The sequence below is a fragment of the Megalobrama amblycephala genome, linkage group LG24, assembly GCF_018812025.1.
Source record: "Megalobrama amblycephala isolate DHTTF-2021 linkage group LG24, ASM1881202v1, whole genome shotgun sequence".
NCBI lineage: Eukaryota > Metazoa > Chordata > Actinopteri > Cypriniformes > Xenocyprididae > Megalobrama > Megalobrama amblycephala.
Genome location: NC_063067.1, coordinates 3,163,676 through 3,188,461, shown reverse-complemented (window position 1 = coordinate 3,188,461; position 24,786 = coordinate 3,163,676). Strand labels below are relative to the sequence as shown.

General features: G+C 34.5%; 2 protein-coding genes across 8 annotated transcripts in view; both read left to right on the top strand.

Annotated features, from left to right (window-relative positions):
• LOC125260280 (E3 ubiquitin/ISG15 ligase TRIM25-like) overlaps positions 1-24,786 on the top strand; it is a 673,153-nt gene that overhangs the window by 213,870 nt on the left and 434,497 nt on the right. The gene's annotated exons all lie outside the window — the stretch shown is intronic.
• Positions 1,609-24,786, top strand: part of LOC125260288 (polycomb protein SCMH1-like) — a 29,412-nt gene continuing 6,234 nt past the window's right edge. For 3 of the 6 annotated variants that reach the window (XM_048178597.1, XM_048178595.1, XM_048178594.1), the window contains exons 1-9: positions 1,609-1,726; positions 9,857-9,926; positions 10,245-10,313; positions 10,397-10,473; positions 13,931-14,165; positions 15,741-15,829; positions 15,937-16,180; positions 22,046-22,338; positions 22,448-22,574. In XM_048178597.1, coding sequence (XP_048034554.1) covers positions 9,896-9,926; positions 10,245-10,313; positions 10,397-10,473; positions 13,931-14,165; positions 15,741-15,829; positions 15,937-16,180; positions 22,046-22,338; positions 22,448-22,574 — 1,165 coding nt within the window. In that variant the 5' untranslated portion in view covers positions 1,609-1,726; positions 9,857-9,895. Of the gene's footprint in view, positions 1,727-9,856; positions 9,927-10,034; positions 10,314-10,396; positions 10,474-13,930; positions 14,166-15,740; positions 15,830-15,936; positions 16,181-22,045; positions 22,339-22,447; positions 22,575-24,786 lie in introns of all 6 variants that reach the window. The other 3 variants (XM_048178599.1, XM_048178600.1, XM_048178598.1) reach the window with 3 other exon arrangements.

Genomic DNA, 24,786 nt, shown 5'->3' with positions numbered 1-24,786 from the left:
TAAATGCCACTTCAGAAGCGCTTCTGTGCCACCTTTGCAGTGTGAATTTGACATAAATGCATTTATGCCACCTCTGAGCAGCATTAAACGGTCTGTGTAAAGACACTTAAATGCCACTTCAGAAGCGCTTCTGTGCCACCTTTGCAGTGTAAATTTGACATAAATGCATTTATGCCACCTCTGAGCAGCATTAAACAGTCTGTGTAAAGACACTTAAATGCCGCTTCAGAAGCGCTTCTGTGCCACCTTTGAAGGTAAATTTTACATAAATGCATTTATGCCACCTCTGAGCAGCATTAAACAGTCTGTGTAAAGACACTTAAATGCCGCTTCAGAAGCGCTTCTGTGCCACCTTTGCAGTGTAAATTTGACATAAATGCATTTATGCCACCTCTAATCAGCATTAAATGCCTCTATGTACAGACACTTAAATGCCGCTTCAGAAGCACTTCTGTGCCGCCTTTGCAGGTAAATTTGATATAAATGCATTTATGCCACCTCTGAGCAGCATTAAACGGTCTGTGTAAAGACACTTAAAGCGCTTCTGCGCCACCTTTACAGTGTAAATTTGACATTAGATATATTTTACAGTGCAAAGGTGGCACAGAAGTGCTTCTGAAATGGCATTTAGGTGTCTTTACATGCTGCTCATAAAATGCTGGCATAAATGCATATACACAACAATACTGTGATACTAGGGGCTGAAGTGGGTCAGAGCAGACATAATTTAGTCAAGCTTTTATGCGACATCACGTCTTTATACAGAATTTTGAGCTGCTGTGTGATGCCTTCAGATCGATATAAAGGTCAAGATGATTATTTTCTTTTGAGTAATGCACATGAGCATCTTGACCTTCACAGCCCAAATGTCTCATAAAGTCAACAAGTAGATTAGTTGTTTCTAAGTCTACACACTACATCACATCCACCCGATGAAGTCCTGAGATGTAGTGCATGTATTAGTCTACCTTATCTTATAATGTCAAAGAGATACACCCACACCACAACTATAAAAACTCACCACCAGTCCAGACAGCCTGATGTCACCCACCTACGTCTTATGAACCACAGAACAAAGTGTCCAACAGCAGTCGACATGAGCCATTACTGAGAGAAAGAAGAAACAGAACAATACAAGAAAATATAAATCAGCTTAGAATAAAATAGCTGACAAAAAAATCACATAATTAGGCTATGTGAAATCTTACACAGACAAAAGTCACACACACACACACACACACACACACACACACACACTACCAGCTGTTTTTAAAATAAATGCTTTGGTACATTAGAAGTAAATTATAATGTTTTTATGAATTCTGTCCATAAAAACTAAATTTCAATATCACTATATTTAGTACTACTCAAATAAACCTACACTGGTATACATTAAAACAATAAAACATGTTCATTAACTGATTAAACAGTCGTAATCAATATCTAAACACGCCAGAATGAGACCTGTAAGGATCATGATGTTATAATTGGCTATAATTAATTTATTATTATTAAACAATTATTATAAGCGTTATTAAACCATGCTTAATTAAAAAAAATAGTAAAAGTCAATGAAAGGCTTTCAGTATAATAAACGTGTGCGTATGAGAAAGCCAACACGCAACGCTGCTCTGCTTCTGCGCATGCGCAGTTCTGACCCCAAACATGGCGACAGAGAGCTGTGAAAAGTGCTGAATTCTGACTACATTTCGACAAATTTGCGAAGGTTGGTCGACATTTCTACACTTATTTTATTTTTTTCCATGCGTTATGCGCTTGATCTTTATATCAGACGATAAAGGTGAGCCTTTTTAAAGTCTATATGTGATGATTTAGGCGTTTATTTTGCCTGATGTTCAACACTTTCTGTGCTAGTGGCGATTATTCATGTTGTTATTTCAGGAAGTATTCCTGAATCCGGGCGGGATTGATAAAATAACATGTGTATGTTTTGTGTTTCGTTGGTATTGATCATTATGTTGATGATGTGTATGAACAGAGGTGTGTCGTCATCGCTGATGACGTTTCCTTTATATCAGATGTCAATCTCAGGCGTATGTAAACACAGTCCGATAGCGATCATTCAATCTCAGATACATTATTTATCCTATTTTAGTATCAGTAATGTGTATATTGCTCTACTTTTACAGTTTACACGACAGATAACATTTATAAAGTTTACGCGATCACGATACCATGACATATACCATGTTTTCCCGACATTTACCATGGTATTTTTTGAAGTTCCATATAAATACATTGAAAATTGAATATGGTAATCATTCAATACTAGGTTATGAATCAGATTATTTTAGTATTACCATATATACTGGCTCAGTAAGGGTAAAATATTGATTTTTTTTTTAATTTATTTTTTTACATAAATTCTGTTCTTTTTTACTATTTATTATTTATGTATTATTATTTATTTATTTTATGTGATTCTGATACCAAATGTTTTCATACTTAACTGTTATCTATATGATAGATTTTTATGTGAAAATGTATTTGATAGTGAGTGTATTTGTTATTAATACTATATATAGGAATGCGCAATATGAAAATTTTGGTCGATACCGATAATTTTTTATATTTGAAAGCCGATAACCGATATATAGACCGATAATGCACATCTGAAGTGTCTCCGCTGAACGAAATAATCTATTATTTATCGGCTTTAATTTTTTTATCGGCTCAATAACGATAACATTAAAAATGAACGTATATTATCGGCCGATACCGATATGGTGGCCGATACATCGTGTATCGTGCTTTTTTTACTATATACAATAATAAAATAAATGTTTTATAGCACTATATAATTAAAATATATAAAAAATTATATATAATTAATACTATAACATATGCTGTTTTATTATTGGATATAGTCTATATGCTAAATATTATATTATATATATAATATGTTATACTTTTATTTATTAATTTGTTTGTAATTATAATAAATTTAATATATTATTGCTTATATTTTTACATATAATTTATGAATGATTTTGAAATATATTTTTACAAATGATAAAAGTATTAATCCTTGTTAAAGTTCTTCTTTATTATTAGTGTTTTTGTTCTTCAAATGTAGCATAATTATAAAAAATGTACCACATATTAATAATTTATTATGATTTCACCGTTGTATAACCGTCGTAACTAGCATTTTGGTGGGGAAAAAACTATAAATTCATAATAAATGAAAATGGAAATTCCTTTTGTTATTTTTATATGGCAAAGTTACCATGTTTTTATAGTAAAAATAACTAGTAGCTTTGAGTTTTTAGGTATAAACTGTGGTTTATATGGTACATGTTTGAAAGGGAATAGCTGGTTCGTAGTTGAAACATTTAGTATTTCATCTTAAAATGTTGATGTTATTTATGTGAGATAATGGGCTTGTGCAGATGTTTGTTTGTGATGTAAATGTCTCTTCAGTTTCCAGAGCTGTGATGAATATTCTGTTCAGGTGGAGGTTGTTTGTGTTGAATGTAACATTCATTTAGTCTCATGTTCAAAGATGGAGAGTGCTTCTGATGTGGATGAGAGAGAGAGAGAGAGAGAGAGAGAGCGCGCGGTATTGTTTCTTATGCCGGGACATGTGCTGTATGATGCAAACTGCTTGAAATCAAACATTGAAATGAAAGGAGTGCTGAGCACATGTCTGTTGTTGCAAATGATGAAAAGGAAGAGAAACACAGATAAACCCCACCCACCACACCCAAACACACCCACATCAGCCAATAAACCCCACCCACCACACCCAAACACACCTACATCAGCTGATAAACTCCACCCACCACACCCAAACACACCTACATCAGCCAATAAACCCCGCCCACCTGTCAATCACGATGATCCGGGTCATAGAGACAAAGCATCTCAAGTCGAGCAGTTGGCTGAAATGAAGCTGTGTTAGTGAATGACTTCTGGATGTTGTGGGGTGAATCAGAGGGCAGATCTGGCTGCTGGAATATTACGTTTATGGATGAAGTGTGCCAAAAGAGCTTCAGGAATGTGATGCCTGAGGGAATGCTGTGGGGAATTATGGGATATGTTATGATAAAACCGCTTTAGGCGAGTCGGAGAGAGGTTTGTGAGATGTGCTGATGATTGTAACGATTGTTTAATTGTAATGTTAATAGAAATTTTTATGTTAATTGCTTTGTATTTAATGTAATTCAATATAATAATATGTATGTTATTTGCTTTATATTCAATATTTACTAAACGATTAATACTAAACTTGATTTAAAATATTTGAAGTTAAATGTCATTCATGAGTTGAGTTTGCGCTATTTTACTGTAAGATTTGACGATTTTGCACACATTAGATCGCACAAGTTTCTGTGTCATTCGTTCATAAAACTATTTTTACAGTAATTTTGACATTGAATTCAGTTCTAAATATTGGACAATTTTTTCATAGCCATTTTACTTTATTTTTTAGAATTTTAGAAAATTCTAAACAATTTTTTATGTAAATTGTTGCATGCATTTATATTTACAGATGATTTGCAACAAAATTCTCCTTTTATAAATGAGTTCTGGTGAATAAAGTATGTTTAGCTGCTTTTTCTTAGTTTTAGAAGCTTTTTTTATGAGTTATTTAAGCAAATGATCAAAAGTTTCAGGAATATAATGAGTCATGCTAGTTTTAGAAGCTTGTTTAATCTGATTTCTGTCCCGTTAATCAAGATAACATCAGATAAATCAACACAAGTTTTTCCGTAAGCAAGAGTTTCCAGCTCTGTATGTTTTTTCCAAAAGTCATTTGAGTGTAAGTTCATCATCCTGATGCAAAACAGGTGAAATGAGTGTGTCAGACCGATATCTGAGTCATTGTGCCTGTTGATTTGTATTGAATTATATGTTGTTTTTAGTGTTGGGGATCGGATATCTTTCTCTGTGATGCAGAGAAACTTGTAAAATCTGAAATAATATTATTAGAAGGATCTGAGATCTGTCATATTTCACCTTAAAAATAATGAAACATGAAGCCTGTTTTAAGGACCATTGAGACATTATTTTTTATTTTCATGACAGCACATTTTCCACACAAAATCACTTTCTTTTTCAATTAAAATCAGTTTAAGTTGAATCAAGTATTCTTTTTTTAATTTGGTTCAACTTGATTTTTTGGGGGAATTTTGAGGAAGAAAGTTCTGATTGTATTTATTCTCAACTTCACTAATGTTGTGGCTTTATTCAACACATGTATGTAATTATAGCTGAAATATGATCAACTTTAATCGTTGTTCGGTCCTCACAAACACTTCGTTAGCATGACCTCTGACCCCACACACATCATTAGAGCTACAGATCATCTGTTTCCTTAATTAAGGATCGTTGGCAGAGCCAGACATTTATGAACTCCACACTGCAGTTTATTATAGTTTATTACTTTTTACATTTAAACAAATGTCGTCATAGGTGAGCTGAGTTTAGTGTAAGATTTATAATCACAACCTTCTCTTTCATCAAACACAAGCAGAATGAGTTTCTGTGTAATATTTACATAAAAACATGACATTTTCCCTGATAAAAACATTGATCACGTATGAGGGAGCCAAAGAAAACACGCCAAACTCTTTCCTCTCGTCTGTATCACTGATCAACTGTTATTATAGTTTTTGTTAATATTACATTGAATGAGATTTTATTTTTTCTATACTTTCTGTTTTCATTTGAATTTTAGTTAAAGTTTTAGAAATTTTGTTGTGTTTTAGTTAAGTTTTTAGTTTATAGTTTTTATTAAGTTTTGGTTTATTTAGTTTTAGTTATTTTTCTACTTCAACATAAACTAAACGAAAATGAGAGAAAAAAGGTTTTTTTTATATTTTATGAATTTAAAGTAATGAAAAGGTTATTTTAGTATCATTGATGTACTATTATTATATTTTTTATTAGGATTTTTAAATTGATTTTTTTTAATATACTGTTTTCATGTGAATTTAAGTTAAAGTTTTGGTAATTTTGTTGTGTGTTTTTGTAACTTTTTTTATCAGCTTTTCTTAAAAAAAAAAAAAAAAAAAAAAAAAAAAAAAAATATATATATATATATATATATATATATATATATATATATATATATATATATATATATATATATATATATATATATATATATATAAAACTACAATAAAATAACTACAATAATAAACTACAACTTTATATAAAATATATATATATATATATATATATATATATATATATATATATATATATATATATAGTTGTAGTTTATTATTGTAGTTATTTTATTGTAGTTATTTTAGTATTTCAACTTAAATTAAATGAAAATGAGAAATGTTGCCTTGGCAACTTTGCTGAAATAAAATGTTTACGTTTTTTTATATTAGATTTTTTTTCAGTTAATGTTTATTTTATTTTCAGTAAATTTTTATTAATATTTTTTATTTGATTTTATTTTTGTATATACTGTTTTCACGTGAATTTTTTTTAATTTAAATTTTTACTCATTTTTTTGTTTGTCACTTTTATCTGTTTTTTTAATGTCTATAATAGTTTCTATTAAGATTTGTACGGAAGAGGATTAGGGCCAAGCAATAATAAAAAAATAACCATCTCGAGATTAAGAGATTAAATTTAGAGAAAAAACTCGTTAAATTTTGAGAAAAAAGTCGAGATAAAATGTTGAGAATAAACTCGTTAAATTATGAGAAAAAAGTCGTTAAATTACGAATTTGTTCTCATAATTTAATGACTTTTTTCTCATCATTTAATGACTTTATTCTCAACATTTTATCTCGACTTTTTTATTGCTTGGCCCTAATCCTCTTCCGTAGATTTGATTGTAACTTATTTAGTTTTAGTCATTTTTAGTACTTAAACTAAACGAAAATGAGAAAGTTACCTTGGCAGCTATAAAGCTGAAATTAAATTAGTTTAGTTTGTGTATATATGTTGTTTCAGTTAATGTTTATTTTGTTTCAAGAATTAAAAAAGTTTTTTTAATGGTTTTAGCTGAAGTCAGAGAGACGCCTGTTCTCGTACAGAAACACTGATTATTCTGTGAGAGGAGCGAGGGAAACCTGAGACAACACCAGCGAAAGTCGCAGTGAAAGAGCGATTATGACTGAACGACAGAATGAGAAGGTCACATGAGACCAAAGAGGAACGAACTCTTAATTGCTTGACATAAATAAGGAACTCATTTTTGCCGTCTATAATTGTCTGCCGGCATGTGGATTCAGTTTCTGATCTAATAAGAGTCATTGTCGTGACATGATCCGCTGCTCTTCACTCAGTTCGGGAGGTTAGATGTTTTTAGTGTTTCTTTACTTTAGAAAGATGTGTGTGTTTGTGTGTTTTGGGAAGTTTCCATCCGTCAAAGATGAGAACGCACCTCCGCACACACTCCTGAACAAGACGGCGTTCAGCGGAGAGTGTGTGTGTTTCATGTCTCTTTAGAGAGATCCGTGTGTTTGCTGCTGTGAACTGTGACACACACACACACACACACACACACACACACACACACACACACACACACACACACACACACACACACACACACACACACACACACACACACACACACACACACACACCCCGCTCAGGGCAAACTGAGGGATGTTCTCATAAATAATCTGCAAGATCTTAATCTTTTCTCTTTTATAAGATGGATCACAAAAATGGCTTTTGGTTTATTGTGTATTATTACTAAAGCTACTACAGATTGAGCTACAGCAGTGGGTGAAAGTGATGTCCGGAGGGCAGTTTAGTTTTTAATGACCCTTAAAGTTTGATTAAACCATCAAAATATGAGGTATTTATCTGACGAAACTACAGCTACAGGTTGTTCTGCTACTTTACTAGGTTATTTTACTCTGGTTTTGCAATTTTGGCATATTTAGCATGTTTCATTGCGTTTTTAATCATTTGAATAATGACTGTATTTGACAAAAAAGACAAAATATTAACTTAATTTGCTTAATTTACGCACTTTGTTCTTTAATATTGTGTGTTTTGGCTCCTCAAACACCAATGACTGTATTTTTTTTGATAATTGTGTAAAAATTATTATTTTGTCTTTTAGAATAGTAAAATATCAGTGTTTTTAGGGCAGTAATAAAAAAAAAATATATAAAATCTTATTTTTTTATTTTATTTTCTCTCTCTTATTTGTTTTGATTTTATCTCACAGCACAACTGTTTTCAACATTGATAATAATCATAAATGTTTCTTGAGCAGCAAATCATCATATTAGAATGATTTCTGAAGGATCATGTGACACTGAAGACTGGAGTAATGATGCTGAAAATTCAGCTTTGATCACTGGAATAAATTACACTTTATTATATATTCACATAGAAAACAGATATTTTAAATTTGAATAATATTTCACATTTTTATTGTTTTTACTGTACTTCTAAATGCAGCCTTGGAGAGCATTTATTTATAAAATATTTGGTAATTTGACAGTATTAATGATTTTTAAAAATGCAATAAAAATTAATTAATGCAAATTACCATTCATGCCTCATGACCCATTTGTAAATTGCAATATAATAAAGAATTTTCCTAATATTGGGGCAATTCAGGCTTTAAATACTATACATTGTGAATTCACCTACTATATGAAATGCATCTCACTAGAGACACATTTTAAAACGTAGAATTTTAGAAACATGCAGGATTTTTAAATTAATTTTATTTTTATATGTACTGTTTTCGTTTGAATTTAAGTGGTAATTTTGTGTTTTTGTAATTTTTATCAGCTTTTCTTTTTAAAATATGTCTACACCATACATTATATATATATATATATATATATATACACTACCGTTCAAATGTTTTGGATCGGTAACATTTTTAATGTTTTTAAAAGAAGTTTCGTCTGCTCACCAAGATTGCATTTATTTAATTAAAAATACAGTAAAAACAGTAATATTGTGAAATATTATTAGAATTTAAAATAACTGTTTTCTATTTGAATATATGTTAAAATGTAATTTATTCCTGTGATCAAAGCTGAATTTTCAGCATCATTACCCCAGTCTTCAGTGTCACATGATCCTTCAGAAATCATTCTAATATGCTGATTTGCTGCTCAATAAACATTTATGATTATTTGTGTACTTTTTTTTTCAGGATTCCTTGATGAATAGAAAGTTCAAAAGAACAGCATTTATCTGAAATACAAAGCTTCTGTAGCATTATACACTACCGTTCAAAAGTTTGGGGTCAGTAAGCATTTTTATTTTATTATTTTTTTGAAAAGAATTTAAAGAAATTAATACTTTTATTCAGCAAGGATGCATTAAATCGACCAAAAGTGACAGTAAAGACATTTAAAATTTAACAAAAGATTATATTTCAGATAATGCTGTTCTTCTGAACTTTCTATTCATCAAAGAATCCTGAAAAAAAATATTGTACACAATAAATGTTTCTTGAGCATCAAATCATCATATTAGAATGATTTCTGAAGGATCATGTGACACTGAAGACTGGAGTAATGATGCTGAAAATTCAGCTTTGATCACAGGAATAAATTACATTTTAACATATATTCAAATAGAAAACAGCTGTTTTAAATTCTAATAATATTTCACAATATTATATATATATATATATATATATATATATATATATATATATATATATATATATATATATATATATAATATGTGTGTGTGTGTTGTAGTTTATTATTGTAATTATTTTATTGTAGTTATTTTAGTATTTCAACTTAAATGAAATGAAAATGAGAAATGTTGCCTTGGCAAGTTTGCTGAAATAAAATGTTTAAGTTTTTAAAAACGCAAAGCTATGATTAAAGATGTTGATTTGAAAATCTGCATGAATCTCTGTGTGTCACAGGTCGAGCGCTCGGATCTCTTCAGAATCTCATCAGAGTTGATGGTCAGCATGGGCCGGACGGTACTGAAAGGTAAAACACACACACAGACTTACAGTGAGACGACAGTACGCATTAAAGTGACATTTCACACAAAAATTACAATTCTGTCATCATTTACTCGACTTGATGTTGTTCCAGAACAAGTATGACTTTAATTCTTCAGCTGAACGCATGAGAAGATCAGTTTGGGTGAATATTATAGTTGTATAATGAAATAATGTTAACAAATGAGAGCTTACTGTAAAGCTTTCCAGCACCTGCTCTAGCTGATAATGATGAAAACAACTCAATACTTCATTTTCAAACAGATTGTAATCAGAGCATGAGATTGCTGTCGTTCTTCTGCAGATCACAAAGACAGTAAGAAGGATAAAGCGGGCAGGAGCATGTCTCTCACAGGTCCTGGACCGGTCAAAGGTAATGACACGCTCTCTCCTGAAACACTGACCTGAGATCAGCTCGTGTGTGATGATGTAATGATGAGTGTTTCTCTGCTGCAGTGACTGAGTCCTTCTCATGGGAGGAGTATTTAAAAGAGACGTCATCCGTTCCCGCCCCTCCCAGCTGCTTCAGACAGGTGAGAGCGTCATGTGACGACAGATGACGGACACTTTTAGACAAACATGCTGTTTGCTCTGTAAATAGAAATCACATTAGCCCTATAAAGCCTACTGTATCATATTTGATTCGCAAATAGGGCTGAAAAACCTGTCGCACACAATCTCCTTCATGCCTTCTGTCGTCTGATTGATCGTTAGACTTTTTTTCAGTATAATCGTACAAACAAATTCAGCTCGTGCTTCACGTCTTTCTGCTGTGAAATCTGTGCTGATTTTTATCAAGTAAACATAAGAATATCTTTGATATTGTTAGTTGAACTGAAGCAACTTCGATTTACTTGATTATCCAGACATCGTGTTTTAGAAAAATCACGAGTATCAAATATGATCATCAGGCTTTACGAGGAAGGTTTATTTCTTCATCTCTCGATCATCATTGTATTGTATATGCAATGATGTATATGTTTTCAAACTACAGAGCTTCACTCTAAAAAATACTGGGTTATAAACAACCCAAGTCGGGTTAAAATGGACAAACCCAGTGATTGGGTTGTTTTGACCCAGTGTTTTAAGGTTGTTTTGACCCAGCGGATTGGGTTGTTTCAGCCCAGTGACCCAGCGATTGGTTGTTTTGACCCAGCGAATGTGTTGTTTTGATCCAGTGTTTTAAGGTTGTTTTGACCCAGCGGTTTGGGTTGTTTTGACCCAGGGAATGTGTTGTTTTGATCCAGTGACCCAGCATTTGGGTTGTTTTAACCCAGCAATTGGGTTGTTTTGACCCAGTGACCCAGCGATTGGGTTGTTTTGACCCAGTGTTTTAAGGTTGTTTTGACCCAGCGGTTTGGGTTGTTTTGACCCAGGGAATGTGTTGTTTTGATCCAGTGACCCAGCGATTGGGTTGTTTTGACCCAGTGTTTTAAGGTTGTTTTGACCCAGCGGTTTGGGTTATTTTGACCCAGGGAATGTGTTGTTTTTATCCAGTGACCCAGCATTTGGGTTGTTTTAACCCAGCAATTAGGTTGTTTTGACCCAGCAGTTTGGGTTGTTTTGACCCAGTGTTTTAAGGTTGTTTTGACCCAGCGAATGTGTTGTTTTGATCCAGTGACCCAGCATTTGGGTTGTTTTAACCCAGTAATTGGGTTGTTTTGACCCAGCGGTTTGGGTTGTTTTGACCCAGCGATTTGTGTTGTTTTGATTCAGTGACCCAGCAAATGGGTTGTTTTGACCCAGTGTTTTAAGGTTGTTTTGACCCAGCGGATTGGGTTGTTTCGGCCCAGCAACCCAGCAGTTGGGTTGTTTTGACCAAGCGATTTGGGTTGTTTTGACCCAGCATTTGTGTTGTTTTGACCCAGAGATTTGGGTTGTTTCGGCCCAGCGACCCAGCAATTGGGTTGTTTTGACCCAGCGATTGGGTTGTTTTGACCCAGCGACCCAGCGATTGGGTTGTTTTGACCCAGCGATTTGGGTTGTTTTGGCCCAGCAACCCAGCGATTGGGTTGTTTTGACCCAGCGACCCAGCGATTGGGTTGTTTTGACCCAGCGATTTGGGTTGTTTTGGCCCAGCAACCCAGCGATTGGGTTGTTTTGACCCAGCGATTTGGGTTGTTTTGACCCAGCGATTTGGGTTGTTTTGACCCAGCGATTGGGTTGTTTTGGCCCAGCGATTGGGTTGTTTTGACCCAGCGATTTGGGTTGTTTTGGCCCAGCAACCCAGCGATTGGGTTGTTTTGACCCAGCGATTTGGGTTGTTTTGACCCAGCGATTGGGTTGTTTTGACCCAGCGATTTGGGTTGTTTTGGCCCAGCGACCCAGCGATTGGGTTGTTTTGACCCAACGATTTGGGCTGTTTCGGCCCAGTGATTGGGTTGTTTTGACCCAGTGTTTTAAGGTTGTTTTGACCCAGCGAATGTGTTGTTTTGATCCAGTGACCCAGCATTTAGGTTGTTTTAACCCAGCAATTGGGTTGTTTTGACCCAGCGATTTGTGTTGTTTTGATTCAGTGACCCAGCAAATGGGTTGTTTTGACCCAGTGTTTTAAGGTTGTTTTGACCCAGCGGATTGGGTTGTTTCGGCCCAGCAACCCAGCAGTTGGGTTGTTTTGACCAAGCGATTTGGGTTGTTTTGTCCCAGCATTTGTGTTGTTTTGACCCAGAGATTTGGGTTGTTTCGGCCCAGCGACCCAGCAATTGGGTTGTTTTGACCCAGCGATTGGGTTGTTTTGACCCAGCGACCCAGCGATTGGGTTGTTTTGACCCAGCGATTTGGGTTGTTTTGGCCCAGCAACCCAGCGATTGGGTTGTTTTGACCCAGCGATTTGGGTTGTTTTGGCCCAGCGATTGGGTTGTTTTGACCCAGCGATTTGGGTTGTTTTGGCCCAGCGACCCAGCGATTGGGTTGTTTTGACCCAACGATTTGGGCTGTTTCGGCCCAGCGATTGGGTTGTTTTGACCCAGCGATTTGGGTTGTTTCGGCCCAGCGAATGGATTGTTTTGACCGAGTGATTTGGGTTGTTTTGACTCAGCGAATGGATTGTTTTGACCCAGCATTTTAGGGTTGTTTTGATCCAGTGACCCAGCGGATTGGGTTGTTTTGGCCCAGTGACCCAGCAATTGGGTTGTTTTGACCCAACAAATGGATTATTTTGACCCAGCGGATTAGGTTGTTTTGATCGAGTGACCCAGCAATTGGTTTGTTTTGACCTAGCAAATGGATTGTTTTGACCCAGCGATTGGGTTGTTTTGACCCAGCGATTTGGGTTGTTCCGGCCCAGCGACCCAGGAATTTGGGTTGTTTTGACCCAGCGATTGGGTTGTTTCTGCCCAGCGACCCAGGAATTTGGGTTGTTTTGACCCAGCGAATGGGTTAAATGTTTGCCTAGCCTGCTGGGTAGTTTTATTTAACTCAACAATTGTTTAAAAATTCCAAATTATAAATTGGAAATGAACATTTATTAATGTTTAATGAATAATAATTCAACAAAAAACATTTATTAAATTGCTTATTAATAATTGTTCACCTTTTGATTATTATTGTTGTCTCGAGAACAACCCAATCACTGGGTTTGTCCATTTTCAACCATTTTCAAGATGCTGATATTTATATGTATTTTATATAAATACTCTTATTCTTGATTTACAACACAAGCATCATAAATTCATCTTAATTTTTGTCCATATTAATATCAGCATCTGCACCAAATTGCATATTTTTGCTCAGTTTTTCCCTCCATATTCTCATTATATCATACTATCTGAGCCATAAAAGCCTGATGTTTCAAATATGATGCTCAGCAAAAATCACATATGCAAACTTTTATAGATTTTTAAATATTTTGTCAATAAACTGTTTCAAAAATGAGATTTTTCTAACTGTTACTTCATATGTCAGGCTTGACAGGGTTAATTCACATTCAAACTCATCAAACTGATATGAAGTTCAGTCTTTGGATGTTAATATCGTGTTCTCTGATTCCAGTCTCAGTTTCCTCCCTCCAACGACTTCAAGGCCGGCATGAAGCTGGAGGCTCGGGACCCTCGAAACTCCACCTCCACCTGCATCGCCACGGTGATGGGCTTAATGGGCGTGAGGCTCCGCCTACGACTGGACGGCAGCGACAACACCAATGACTTCTGGCGATTGGTCGACTCCGCCGACATCCAGCCAATCGGAACCTGCGAGAAGAACGGAGACATGCTGCAGCCGCCGCTGGGTACGGATGATCACAGTATTGCTAAGAGCAGACGTCTAATAGAACGATCTAGTGCAGAGTGAATGATTAATATGAGTTGTACAAACAAGTGGGCAAAATAACAGCTGATTTGACTGTGTCATTTCCATGAGGCTGTGTTTGGAGGGACAGTCCGTCTCGTGTCACTGCCCGAGTGTAATGACTCTCCAGTGTTATTTGAGCATCATTACTGCACTTAGTATTTATTCATCTTTTAAACTAGTTTGAATTTTAATACTTTATATTTTCATTAAAATTTTGTGTTTTAGTTGGGGTTTTTTTTGTCTATTTAGTTTTTATTTATTTTAGTTGTAGTAATTTTATTTATTTAACGTGAACTGAATGAAAATGAGAAATTTTGTCTTTGCAACTAAATTGACTAAAAAATGACTTTTTTATCTGTTTTATTTCTGTTAACGATTACTGTATTCAAATTAACGTTAATGTTTTTTAGTTGTAGGTGTTGTTATTTTAGTACTTAAACTAAGCGAAACTGAGAAATTTTGCCTTTGCAACTAAATTAAATAAAGTTGACTCTTTATATTCTACTGTATTTTATTTCTGTTAATGCTTACTGAATTTCAGTTAATGTTTATTACTTCAACTTTAAATACAAATTAGAAATTTTTCCCTCACAACTAACTGAAATAAGTTCACGTATTTTATATTCTACTTTATTTCAATTATTGTTATTTTTTTAGTATTTTTAGTTGTAGTTGTAGTAATTTTATTACTTTAACTTAAACTGAACGAAAATGAAAAATTGTCTTTGCAACTAAATTAAATAAAAGTCGACTTTTTTATATTCTTTTTTATTTCTGTTAACGTTAAAGATTTTTTGTAGTATTTATAGTTGTAGTAACTTTATTACTTCAATTTTAACAACAAATTAGAAATTTTGTCTTCGTAACTAACTGAAATAAGTTTTCTCTTTTTATTTCTGTTAACGTTTACTTTATTTCAATTAATGTTGATGTTTTTATTATTTTTAGTTTTAGGTGTAGTAATTTTAGTACTTCAGCTTATACTAAACGAAAATGAAAAATTTTGCCTTCGCAACTAAATTAAATAAAAAGTTGACTTTTTATGTTCTATTTTATTTCTGTTAACGATCACTTTATTTCAATTAACGTTAATGTTTTTTAGTATTTTTAGCTGTAATAATTTAATTACTTTACATAAAAATGAGAAATTTTGCCTTCCAAACTAATTGAAATAATTTTTTTTAATATTCTGTTTTATTTCTGTTAATGATTACTTTGTTAATGATTTTTTTAGTTTTTTTTAGTTTTTAAAAAACTAGTTTTTAGGTTTTTTTTAAACCACAAATTAGAAATTTTGCCTTTGCAACTAGCTAAAATAAAAGTTTTCTTTTTTATATTCTATTTTATTTATTTTAACGCTTTATTTCAATCAACATTAATGTCATTAAATGCTATTCCTCTTAATGCTTCCAGTTTTGCGTCTTGTTTTAGGCCGCAGTGTGATTTTGTTGTTCGACATGAATGTGATTACATGCGAGCAGAATTATGGATTCTCTCTCTCTCATGTTCTCAGGATTCAGGATGAACGCCTCGTCGTGGCCCATGTTTCTCCTGAGGACCCTTAATGGAGCTGAAATGGCACCTGCCACGGCATTTAAAAAGGTGCTGAACCTCTTTGGAGAGAGAAGTCATTTGCGTGGATGACACTGTTACATCATGCAATCACATTAAAAGGTTTTGATGACACCTGTGTACTGTAATTCCATCAGGAGCCCCTGCGGCCGCCCCACAACGGCTTCAAGCCCGGGATGAAACTGGAGGCCGTGGACAAGAAGAACCCGTACCTGATCTGCCCGGCCACCATCGGCGAGGTGAAAGGGGAGGAGATCTTCGTGATGTTTGACGGATGGAGGGGGGCGTTCGATTACTGGTGCCGCTACGACTCCAGGGACATCTTCCCCGTGGGCTGGTGCGCCGCCACCAAACACGGTCTACAGCCGCCCGGCAACAGCAGTGAGTGATGATTTCATTCATTAGCCTAATGACTCTGGTGATCCAGTGTGTGTCCGAAATCATGTACTGTCTGAGTAGGTCCTACATTTGAATTTGAATTTACTTTGCAACCATTAAAAAAATATGTTCTGTTTGGTATAAATATGGATAGTATGAATTAAATTTGGATGTACTACATCTGCCATGTTGTTACTGTCACATGACCTACCAGCGTCAGTTGCGTCGCTTCACTGTCATTCATAAACCCTCTCCTGTGGAGAGTAAAGTGTCCATCGAATGCACACTTCAGACTCTCGGCGGAAGTAGTAGGTCAACTTTTTGCCTACTTTTTTTCAGATTAATATGCTAGTGGACGAGTTGAATCAACTCCACAGCAACTACATAAATGTATCCACTAACCATTCAGAAACGTCTAAAAGTTGTAACTTCTTCCTGAGTCTCTCCGTCAGTGTCGACTCCGGTTTGAACAATGTAAGGCTGAACACCGTTACTGACAATCCTCATTTTGGCTGTGTGAGATTCTCCAGCTTTGCTGTTGTTGAGCTGTTAAAGCTCCGCCCTCTTCTGGAAAGGGGGCGGGAGCAGCAGCTCATTTGCATTTAAAGGGACACACACAAAAACGCCATGCTTTTTGCTCACACCTAAATAGGGGCAAATTTGACAAGCTATAATAAATGATCTGTGGGGGATTTTGAGCTGAAACTTCACAGACATTCTGGAGACACCAAAGACTGATATTACATCTAGTGAAAGGGGCATAATAGGTCCCATTTAAGCCCTTTCTGAAAGTTTTGATGTTGTTTTTGGGCTCTACTAGAACAGGTTTTCCTGCTTGAATGTTCATTATTTTCCTCATATTCTCCATTGTTGCAGCTCCTCTCTTCCCAGTCTGTCAGTAATGCTCTGTCTAGTTCTTGTCTCTATGAAGCCCCGCCTTCTGAAAAGCACAATGTGCTCTGATTGGTTGGCTGGAGCAGTGTGTTGTGATTGGTCAAGCGCTTCGAGTGTGTTTGGGAAATGTCCCCCCCTTACCATAACCGTCAGTTTCAACACACTACTAACTAACTCAACCAGGCCCCGCCCCTTTATTCTGTGCATTAATTATTTAAATGAGGAATATTGTGAAGAAAACTCAATGGAGGCGTTTCGGGGAGTTCAGAAACAAACACTGATATAGAGAAGAACTAAACACACTAAAGAAAAATGAACATGTAATAATAAACCATAATCTTTAAACTAAAAGTAATAAAACTGACAAAAGCACATAATAAAATGACTAAAACTTGAGCTAAAATTAAAATGAAAACTGGAAATATAAAATTAATATCTATATTCACTATAATAGTATATAAATAATACTAAAGTAACACTTTGTTCTCCACTCTCCTATAAAAAAAAATCCTCACCGACACCAGGGGGCGCAAAAGCTCTCTGAAACTCCACATACTGCAGAGACCGTCATGAAATCACATGACTGAAGATCTTCTGACATCAGAGCACCTTTCCTTCGATCCGAATCACAGCTGTTGTATTTCTCTGAGCACATATCACTGGACCAGTTTACTTTTGTAAATCATTTTATTTATGAATTCCTCTCATGTCTGGTTATATTTTACAGTGTCTTTCTGCCGTTTCAGCCTGGATTCATAATTCAGTTCAACTGTTCCCATCTGTCCTAAACTCAAACCTCCTCTGGCTTTTGAGATTGAAACAAAAATAGAGTGATTATTTCATGAAATTACATTAAACTGGGGGGAAAAGGAAGAATCATTTAGCTTGGACAAAGAGAACAACACTGGCCAGCCTAACTGTCAATCATTCCCATTGTCATGACGACCCACACAGTGAATTCTAATGATCTAATTAACACTAACTAGGAGTGATTAGTTATCATAATTGCGGCTGCTTTATTTAGTGAAGCTCACAGAAACTTTAGAAAGTGCCTTATTTGACCAAAGAAAATCCAGGACGTTTTATAATGTTTTTCAAAATAAAGCACACACTGAAGTCATGAATTAGCCGGGATTTAAGCCAGATCTTGTGTTTTGAACGGAGTCAGTATGAGTTATAGATGATGATATACGTGTTTCCGTTAATGTTCGTTCGGCCGCAGCTGGAATTAATTCTGAGTTTGTGCTTTGCAGAAAATTTTCCCAAATTATACAAAACTCCGCCGGATCTCGTGTTGCAGTGTTTATGATTCCGCGCTGCGTGTTGTGATGCGAATTACAGACATTTGTTTAAAGGATTTGTTTTGGATCTGGATAATATGGAATGACCTGCTCTGTTTATTTTTTTGTAGCTCATCCAAGTAATTATGTGTAAATGAGATAATTAGCGAGCGATCTGTGCGGGTCAGGAGGGATTCGAGAGTTTGTGTGAAAATAAACAAATCACACACTTCTGTGAGGAAAAAAAGATGGAGAATTACCAGAGAAAGAAGGAGAGGAAAACGGTACGAGAGTTTATTTCCGAGCGTGTGTTGAGCGACGTTCAGGTGGAACATATCAGAGGGCTCATTAAAGTAAATTAAGTTTTTTTTTAAAGAAATTAATACTTTTTATTCAGCAAGGATGCATTAAATTAATGAAAAATGACAGTAAAGACATTTATAATGTTATAAAAGATTCTATTTCAAATAAATGTTGTTCTTTTGAACTTTTAATTCATTAAATAATCATAAAAAAATGTATCATGGTTTCCATGAAAATATGAAGTAGCATTTTCAATATTCATAATAATCATAAATCAGCAAATCATCATATCAGAATGATTTCTGAAGGATCATGTGACACTGAAGACTGGAGTAACGATGCTGAAAATTCAGCTTTGATCACAGAAATAAATTACACTTTACTATATATTCACATAGAAAACAGATATTTTACATTGTAAAAATGTTTTACAATTTTGCAGTTTTTACTGTATTTTTGATCAAATAAATGCAGCCGTGGTGAGCAGATGAAACTTGTCAAAAACATTTTAAAGTCATATTTTTCCCATAGTCGTGGAAAATCAGGGAATTTTTTATTTGTGATTTGGAAAAGGCATGGGAATTTCTATAGTGAATATAAATTATTTAATTTTTTTCCTACTCTAAAATATTTCAATGGCTAGATATTGCATTTTTTCTTTATTGGAAACATTAAATATAATTTGCTTTATATATATATATATATATATATATATATATATATATATATATATATATATATATAATATGTGTGTGTGTGTGTGTGTGTGTATATATATATATATATATATATATATATATATATATATATATATATATATATATATATATAGTGTGTAAAAGTGTGTGGTATTAATATTTTAAATGTGTCATCTTACTGGCTTTAAATATAATATATATATATTAAAATCACATTCAATGACATGAAATTACAGATTTTTTGCTGTTTTTTATGTCCCTTCCTTCACCATGAGTTAGTGAACATATCAGATACTAAAGTATTTTGGTAACACATTATTTTACAGTGTCATTGTTACATATGTTACATGAAGTTACTATAGTAATAACTATAAATTCTCATAATTACATGCAGCTAAACCTAAACCAAATCCTATAGTAAGTACAGTACTTAAATCTATAATTACAGTGAAACAAAGACACCTTAAAATGAAGTGTAAGCAGTACTTTGATATCCAGCATGGCACTGAATAATTACCATATTTTGTGTACTAATGTATTATGTAGGGATGCACCGATATGAACATTTTGTCATTTTGGCCAATACCGATAACCGACAATTCTTTATATTTGAAAGCCGATAACCGATATATTGGCCGATAAATCTCAATCCAAATAATTTTTGAGAGGCTGATTACAAAAACAAAAGCCTCACCATTAATAGCCATGTCCCAAACACACAATTATAATATTCTCAATATAATATTATGTAGCCATTATGACAGTCTTGTACTGTACTTAACTGTATTTTCCTTTTTGAAGTGATTTCAATTATATGTCAAGCAATTCAAAACCATAATGGTGGATGGTGTGCATCTGAAGTGTCTCAGCTGAAGGAAATAATCCATTATTTATAGATTTTAATATATGAGCCAAATTTTCGTATCGGGCCGATAACGATAACATATATATCGGCTGATACCGATATGGTGGCCGATATATGGTGCATCCCCAGTATTATGTCACTATACTATATATCAAACCTTAGCTGCTTGATTGTTTCTATAGGTGCGTTTATTGTAATCACGAGATTTTAACTTGTAAAAAGCGTTCACATCCTTGTAGAGCTCGATATGGCTTGAACGCAACATATCATCACAAAAATGTAAATGTAGTATGTTGGATGTATATTATATCCAGCGTTTTTTGCATACATACAGTACACTTGATAAACAGTTTACTATAGCAAATCTCAACTGCCTGATATTTTTATTTTGCTGCAAAATGTATCAAGTTAGATATACAAATATGTTAAACTTTATCCGCATACATATAGCATACTCGCATAAAGCAATAGATAATATTTGGAAAATCTTAACTGCTTGATTGCTAGTATCATCACAAAATGATGCTCTAATCTGCAAAATACAGCTATTATAAAGATATTATAAACATTAACATCAAAGCAAAGCTGCTTTAAAAAAACAATGTTTATTGTGAAAAGTGCTATACAAATAAATTTGACTTGGTATTTACATTTATTTCAGAGAAATTCATGCTATTACCATGTCCATAAATAAACATTTTAATTCGCTTGTTATAATTTCTACTTCATATTTTAAGATGTTTCCTATAATATAAGTATCCTATATAAATAATAACATAAGAATATGGTAATTGTTCATGACTGTGATACACATGACTGACTCAGTGTCTCTGTATTTTAGCTGGACTGTAGGGCAGTGGGTCATGTTGAAACTCAAGCCCGTCTGCCTGATCGCTGCCACATGCTTCAGTACGAGCGTGTCAGATCTCTGGTGAACTCTTTAAGGGCTCTTTCCTCCCGCACACCCTCTAATTTAGTTCTACTGGAGTTATTTAGGGTAAACACACACTCGTATCCACAGCCGCACTCAAGGGCTGTACTGTGTGTGTGTTAAAGGACTGTATGTGTTCAGATGTGAGTGTGTGTGTTTGGTGAGGTCATCACTTCTGAATGTTCGCAGCACTTTCCATGGATAAGCTACAAAATAGGGCTCCTGTTTTTTGTGCTGTTTCAACGAACGGAGGTCATACTTAAAGGGGTCCTTGATTATGATTTGACTTTTTTAACTTTAGTTAGTGTGTAATGTTGATGTTTGAGCATAAACAACATCTGCGAAGTTACAGAAATCGCTTTTTAAGGACTACAACAATCGACTGACATCACAAACCCCAAAATTTACATAAACCCCGCCCCCGAGAACACACAACAAAGGGGGCGGGGCCATGTTGGGCTGCTTTAGAGAAGAGGAAGAGTTGTTGTAGTAGAGTGTTGTTGTCATGCCGTCATTTTACACCAAACGAGGGTCAATTCAACACAAAAGATGAACATGACGGCACATGCTAGTGGATGAGTTGAATCAACTCCACAGCAACTACATCAATTTATCCACTAACCATTCAGAAACGTCTAAAAGTTGTAACTTCTTCCTGAGTCTCTCCATCAGTGTTGACTCCGGTTTGAACAATGTAAGGCTGAACACCGTTACTGACAATCCTCATTTTGGCTGCGTGAGATTCTCCAGCTTTGTTGTTGTTGAACGACTGAAGCGTGAGGAAATTAGTCGTGGTGGCTAGTTTCCCTAGTTTTTGTTAACAATAATAACTTTGCTTTAACATTTACTTTTATTGTTATTGTTTTAAATTTTCATTTATTTTTTTCATTTTTGCAGTCACCGCTCCAAAACCGGGTCCTACCCCTTCCTCGTCCTCAAACCCCAAACCGCCCCGGCGCTCCATGCCTTCTCCTTACCGCCTGCCGACTCCTCTTCCTCAACTCCCCGTGCGGAAGGGCATCAGAGGACGGCGGCCGAAAAGCGAGACCATTGCGCTGCTGAAAGCCCTGGCCGCTTCCACTGCGGCCCAGGACACAGAAGATCCAGGAGGTGCCACGCCCCAAACCACGCCCATCTCCCAGCTTCCCCTGCGCCCGTATAAGAAGAGGGGACCTAAACCAGGCAGCAAGGTAGCATTAAATGAGTTCTGTGTATTTACGAAGGACTGTCTCGTGTGATGATGTTGTGCAGGGTGTTATTTGGTGAAATACTGAAGGATATTGTGTGTTTGTTTCTCAGAGGAAGTCCAGACTCCTTCACAGATCTATGTCTATAGCAGCCAGCTCAGACTCCAGGGTGCCCATGACTCAGATGCCCAGCGATGGACTCTCTTCTCTGGGATCCCCGTCATCTGTGGTGTCTACTGGTATCAAATACAACTTCTGATATCCCATATGCTGCCACACAGAGGAACATCTGACATCTGATCTGTATATTTAGATTGCATAACCACAGTAATCAAACTATATAACTACAATAATCAGATCACATTAGCTACAATGATCAGATTATATTACCAGTTATCTAGTACAATAATAAGACTATATAACCACTTTGATCGGACTAAATGACTACAGTAATCAGACTACATAACCACAATAATCAGATTATATAGCCATAATAAGTAGGTTATATACAGTAACTGCAGAAATCAGACTGTAACCACAATTACCAGACTATACGACAATAATAATCAGACTATATTATGACTATGATCAGACTGATTAACCATAATAATCAAACTGTATAACTACAATTATCAGATTATATTACCACAGTTGTCTACTACAATAATCAGACTATATAACCATACTAAATAGACTGTATAACTAAAGTAATCAGACTATTAAACCACAATTATCAACCATAAGTAGGCTATACACAGTAACTGCAGTAATCAGACTGTAACCTCAATTATCAGATCATATGACCATAGTAATCAGACTAAAGAAGTACAGTAATCAGACTACATAGCCACAATCATCATAATATATTACCTTGGCTAACTGACTATATAACCATAATAATCAGATTATATAACCATAATAAGTAGGCTATATACAGTAACTGCAGTAATCAGATTGTAACCACAATTATCAGACCATACAACCATAATAATCAGACTATATAATGACTATTGTCCGACTAAATAACTATAGAAATCAGATTATATAACCATACTGTAATTAGATTATATGCTGTTACTGCAGCAATCAGAGTATGTTAATGTAACCACAATTATCAGACCATATGACCATAATAATCAGACTATATAACCACTATGACCTGACTAGACGACCTCAGTAATCAGACTATATAACTACAGCAATCAGACTATATAACAGTAAGTAGACTTATACAGTAACTGACGTAATCAGACTGTAACCACAATTATCAGACAATACAACCATAATAGTCAGACTATATAACCACTATGATCAGACTAGATGACCTCGGTAATCAGACTATATAACTACAGCAATCAGACTATATAACCACAAATAGACTACATATAGTAACTGCAGTAATCAGACAACATAACCACAATTATCAGACCATACAACCACAATAATCAGACTATATAACCACTATGATCAGACTATATAGCTACAACAATCAGACTATATAACAATAAGTAAACTTATACAGTAACTGCAGTAATTAGACTAACCACAATTATCAGACAATACAACCATAATAGTCAGACTATATAACCACTATGATCAGACTAGATGACCTCGGTAATCAGACTATATAACTACAGCAATCAGACTATATAACCACAAATAGACTACATACAGTAACTGCAGTAATCAGACAACATAACCACAATTATCAGACCATACAACCACAATAATCAGACTATATAACCACTATGATCAGACTATATAACAACAGTAATCAGACTATATAACCGTAAGTAGACTTATACAGTAACTGCAGTAATTAGACTAACCACAATTATCAGACAATACAACCATAATAGTCAGACTATATAACCACAAATAGACTACATACAGTAACTGCAGTAATCAGACAACATAACCACAATTATCAGACCATACAACCACAATAATCAGACTATATAACCACTATGATCAGACTATATAACAACAGTAATCAGACTATATAACCGTAAGTAGACTACATACAGTAACTGCAGTAATCAGACAACATAACCACAATAATCAGACTATATAACCACTATGATCAGACAATATAACTACAGTAATCAGACTATATAACCATAAGTAGACTACATACAGTAACTGCAGTAATCAGACTATATAACCACAATTATCAGACTAGATAACCTTAATAATCAGACTACTACACTTATCAGACCACATAAGTACTTTAATCAGACTACATAACTATAATAATCAACTTATATAGCCACAGTAATTTAAGAATAATCATGCAGTAATCAGACTACATTAAAAAAAAAAAGTAACAGTATGGCAGTAGTGCATAACGGCAGTGACTTTATTTTGACTATATAGTTATGTCATAATATGCGATTATTTGATCAAAACAATGAGACTTTCTAACCAAAATAATCACCATGAAAATCATCT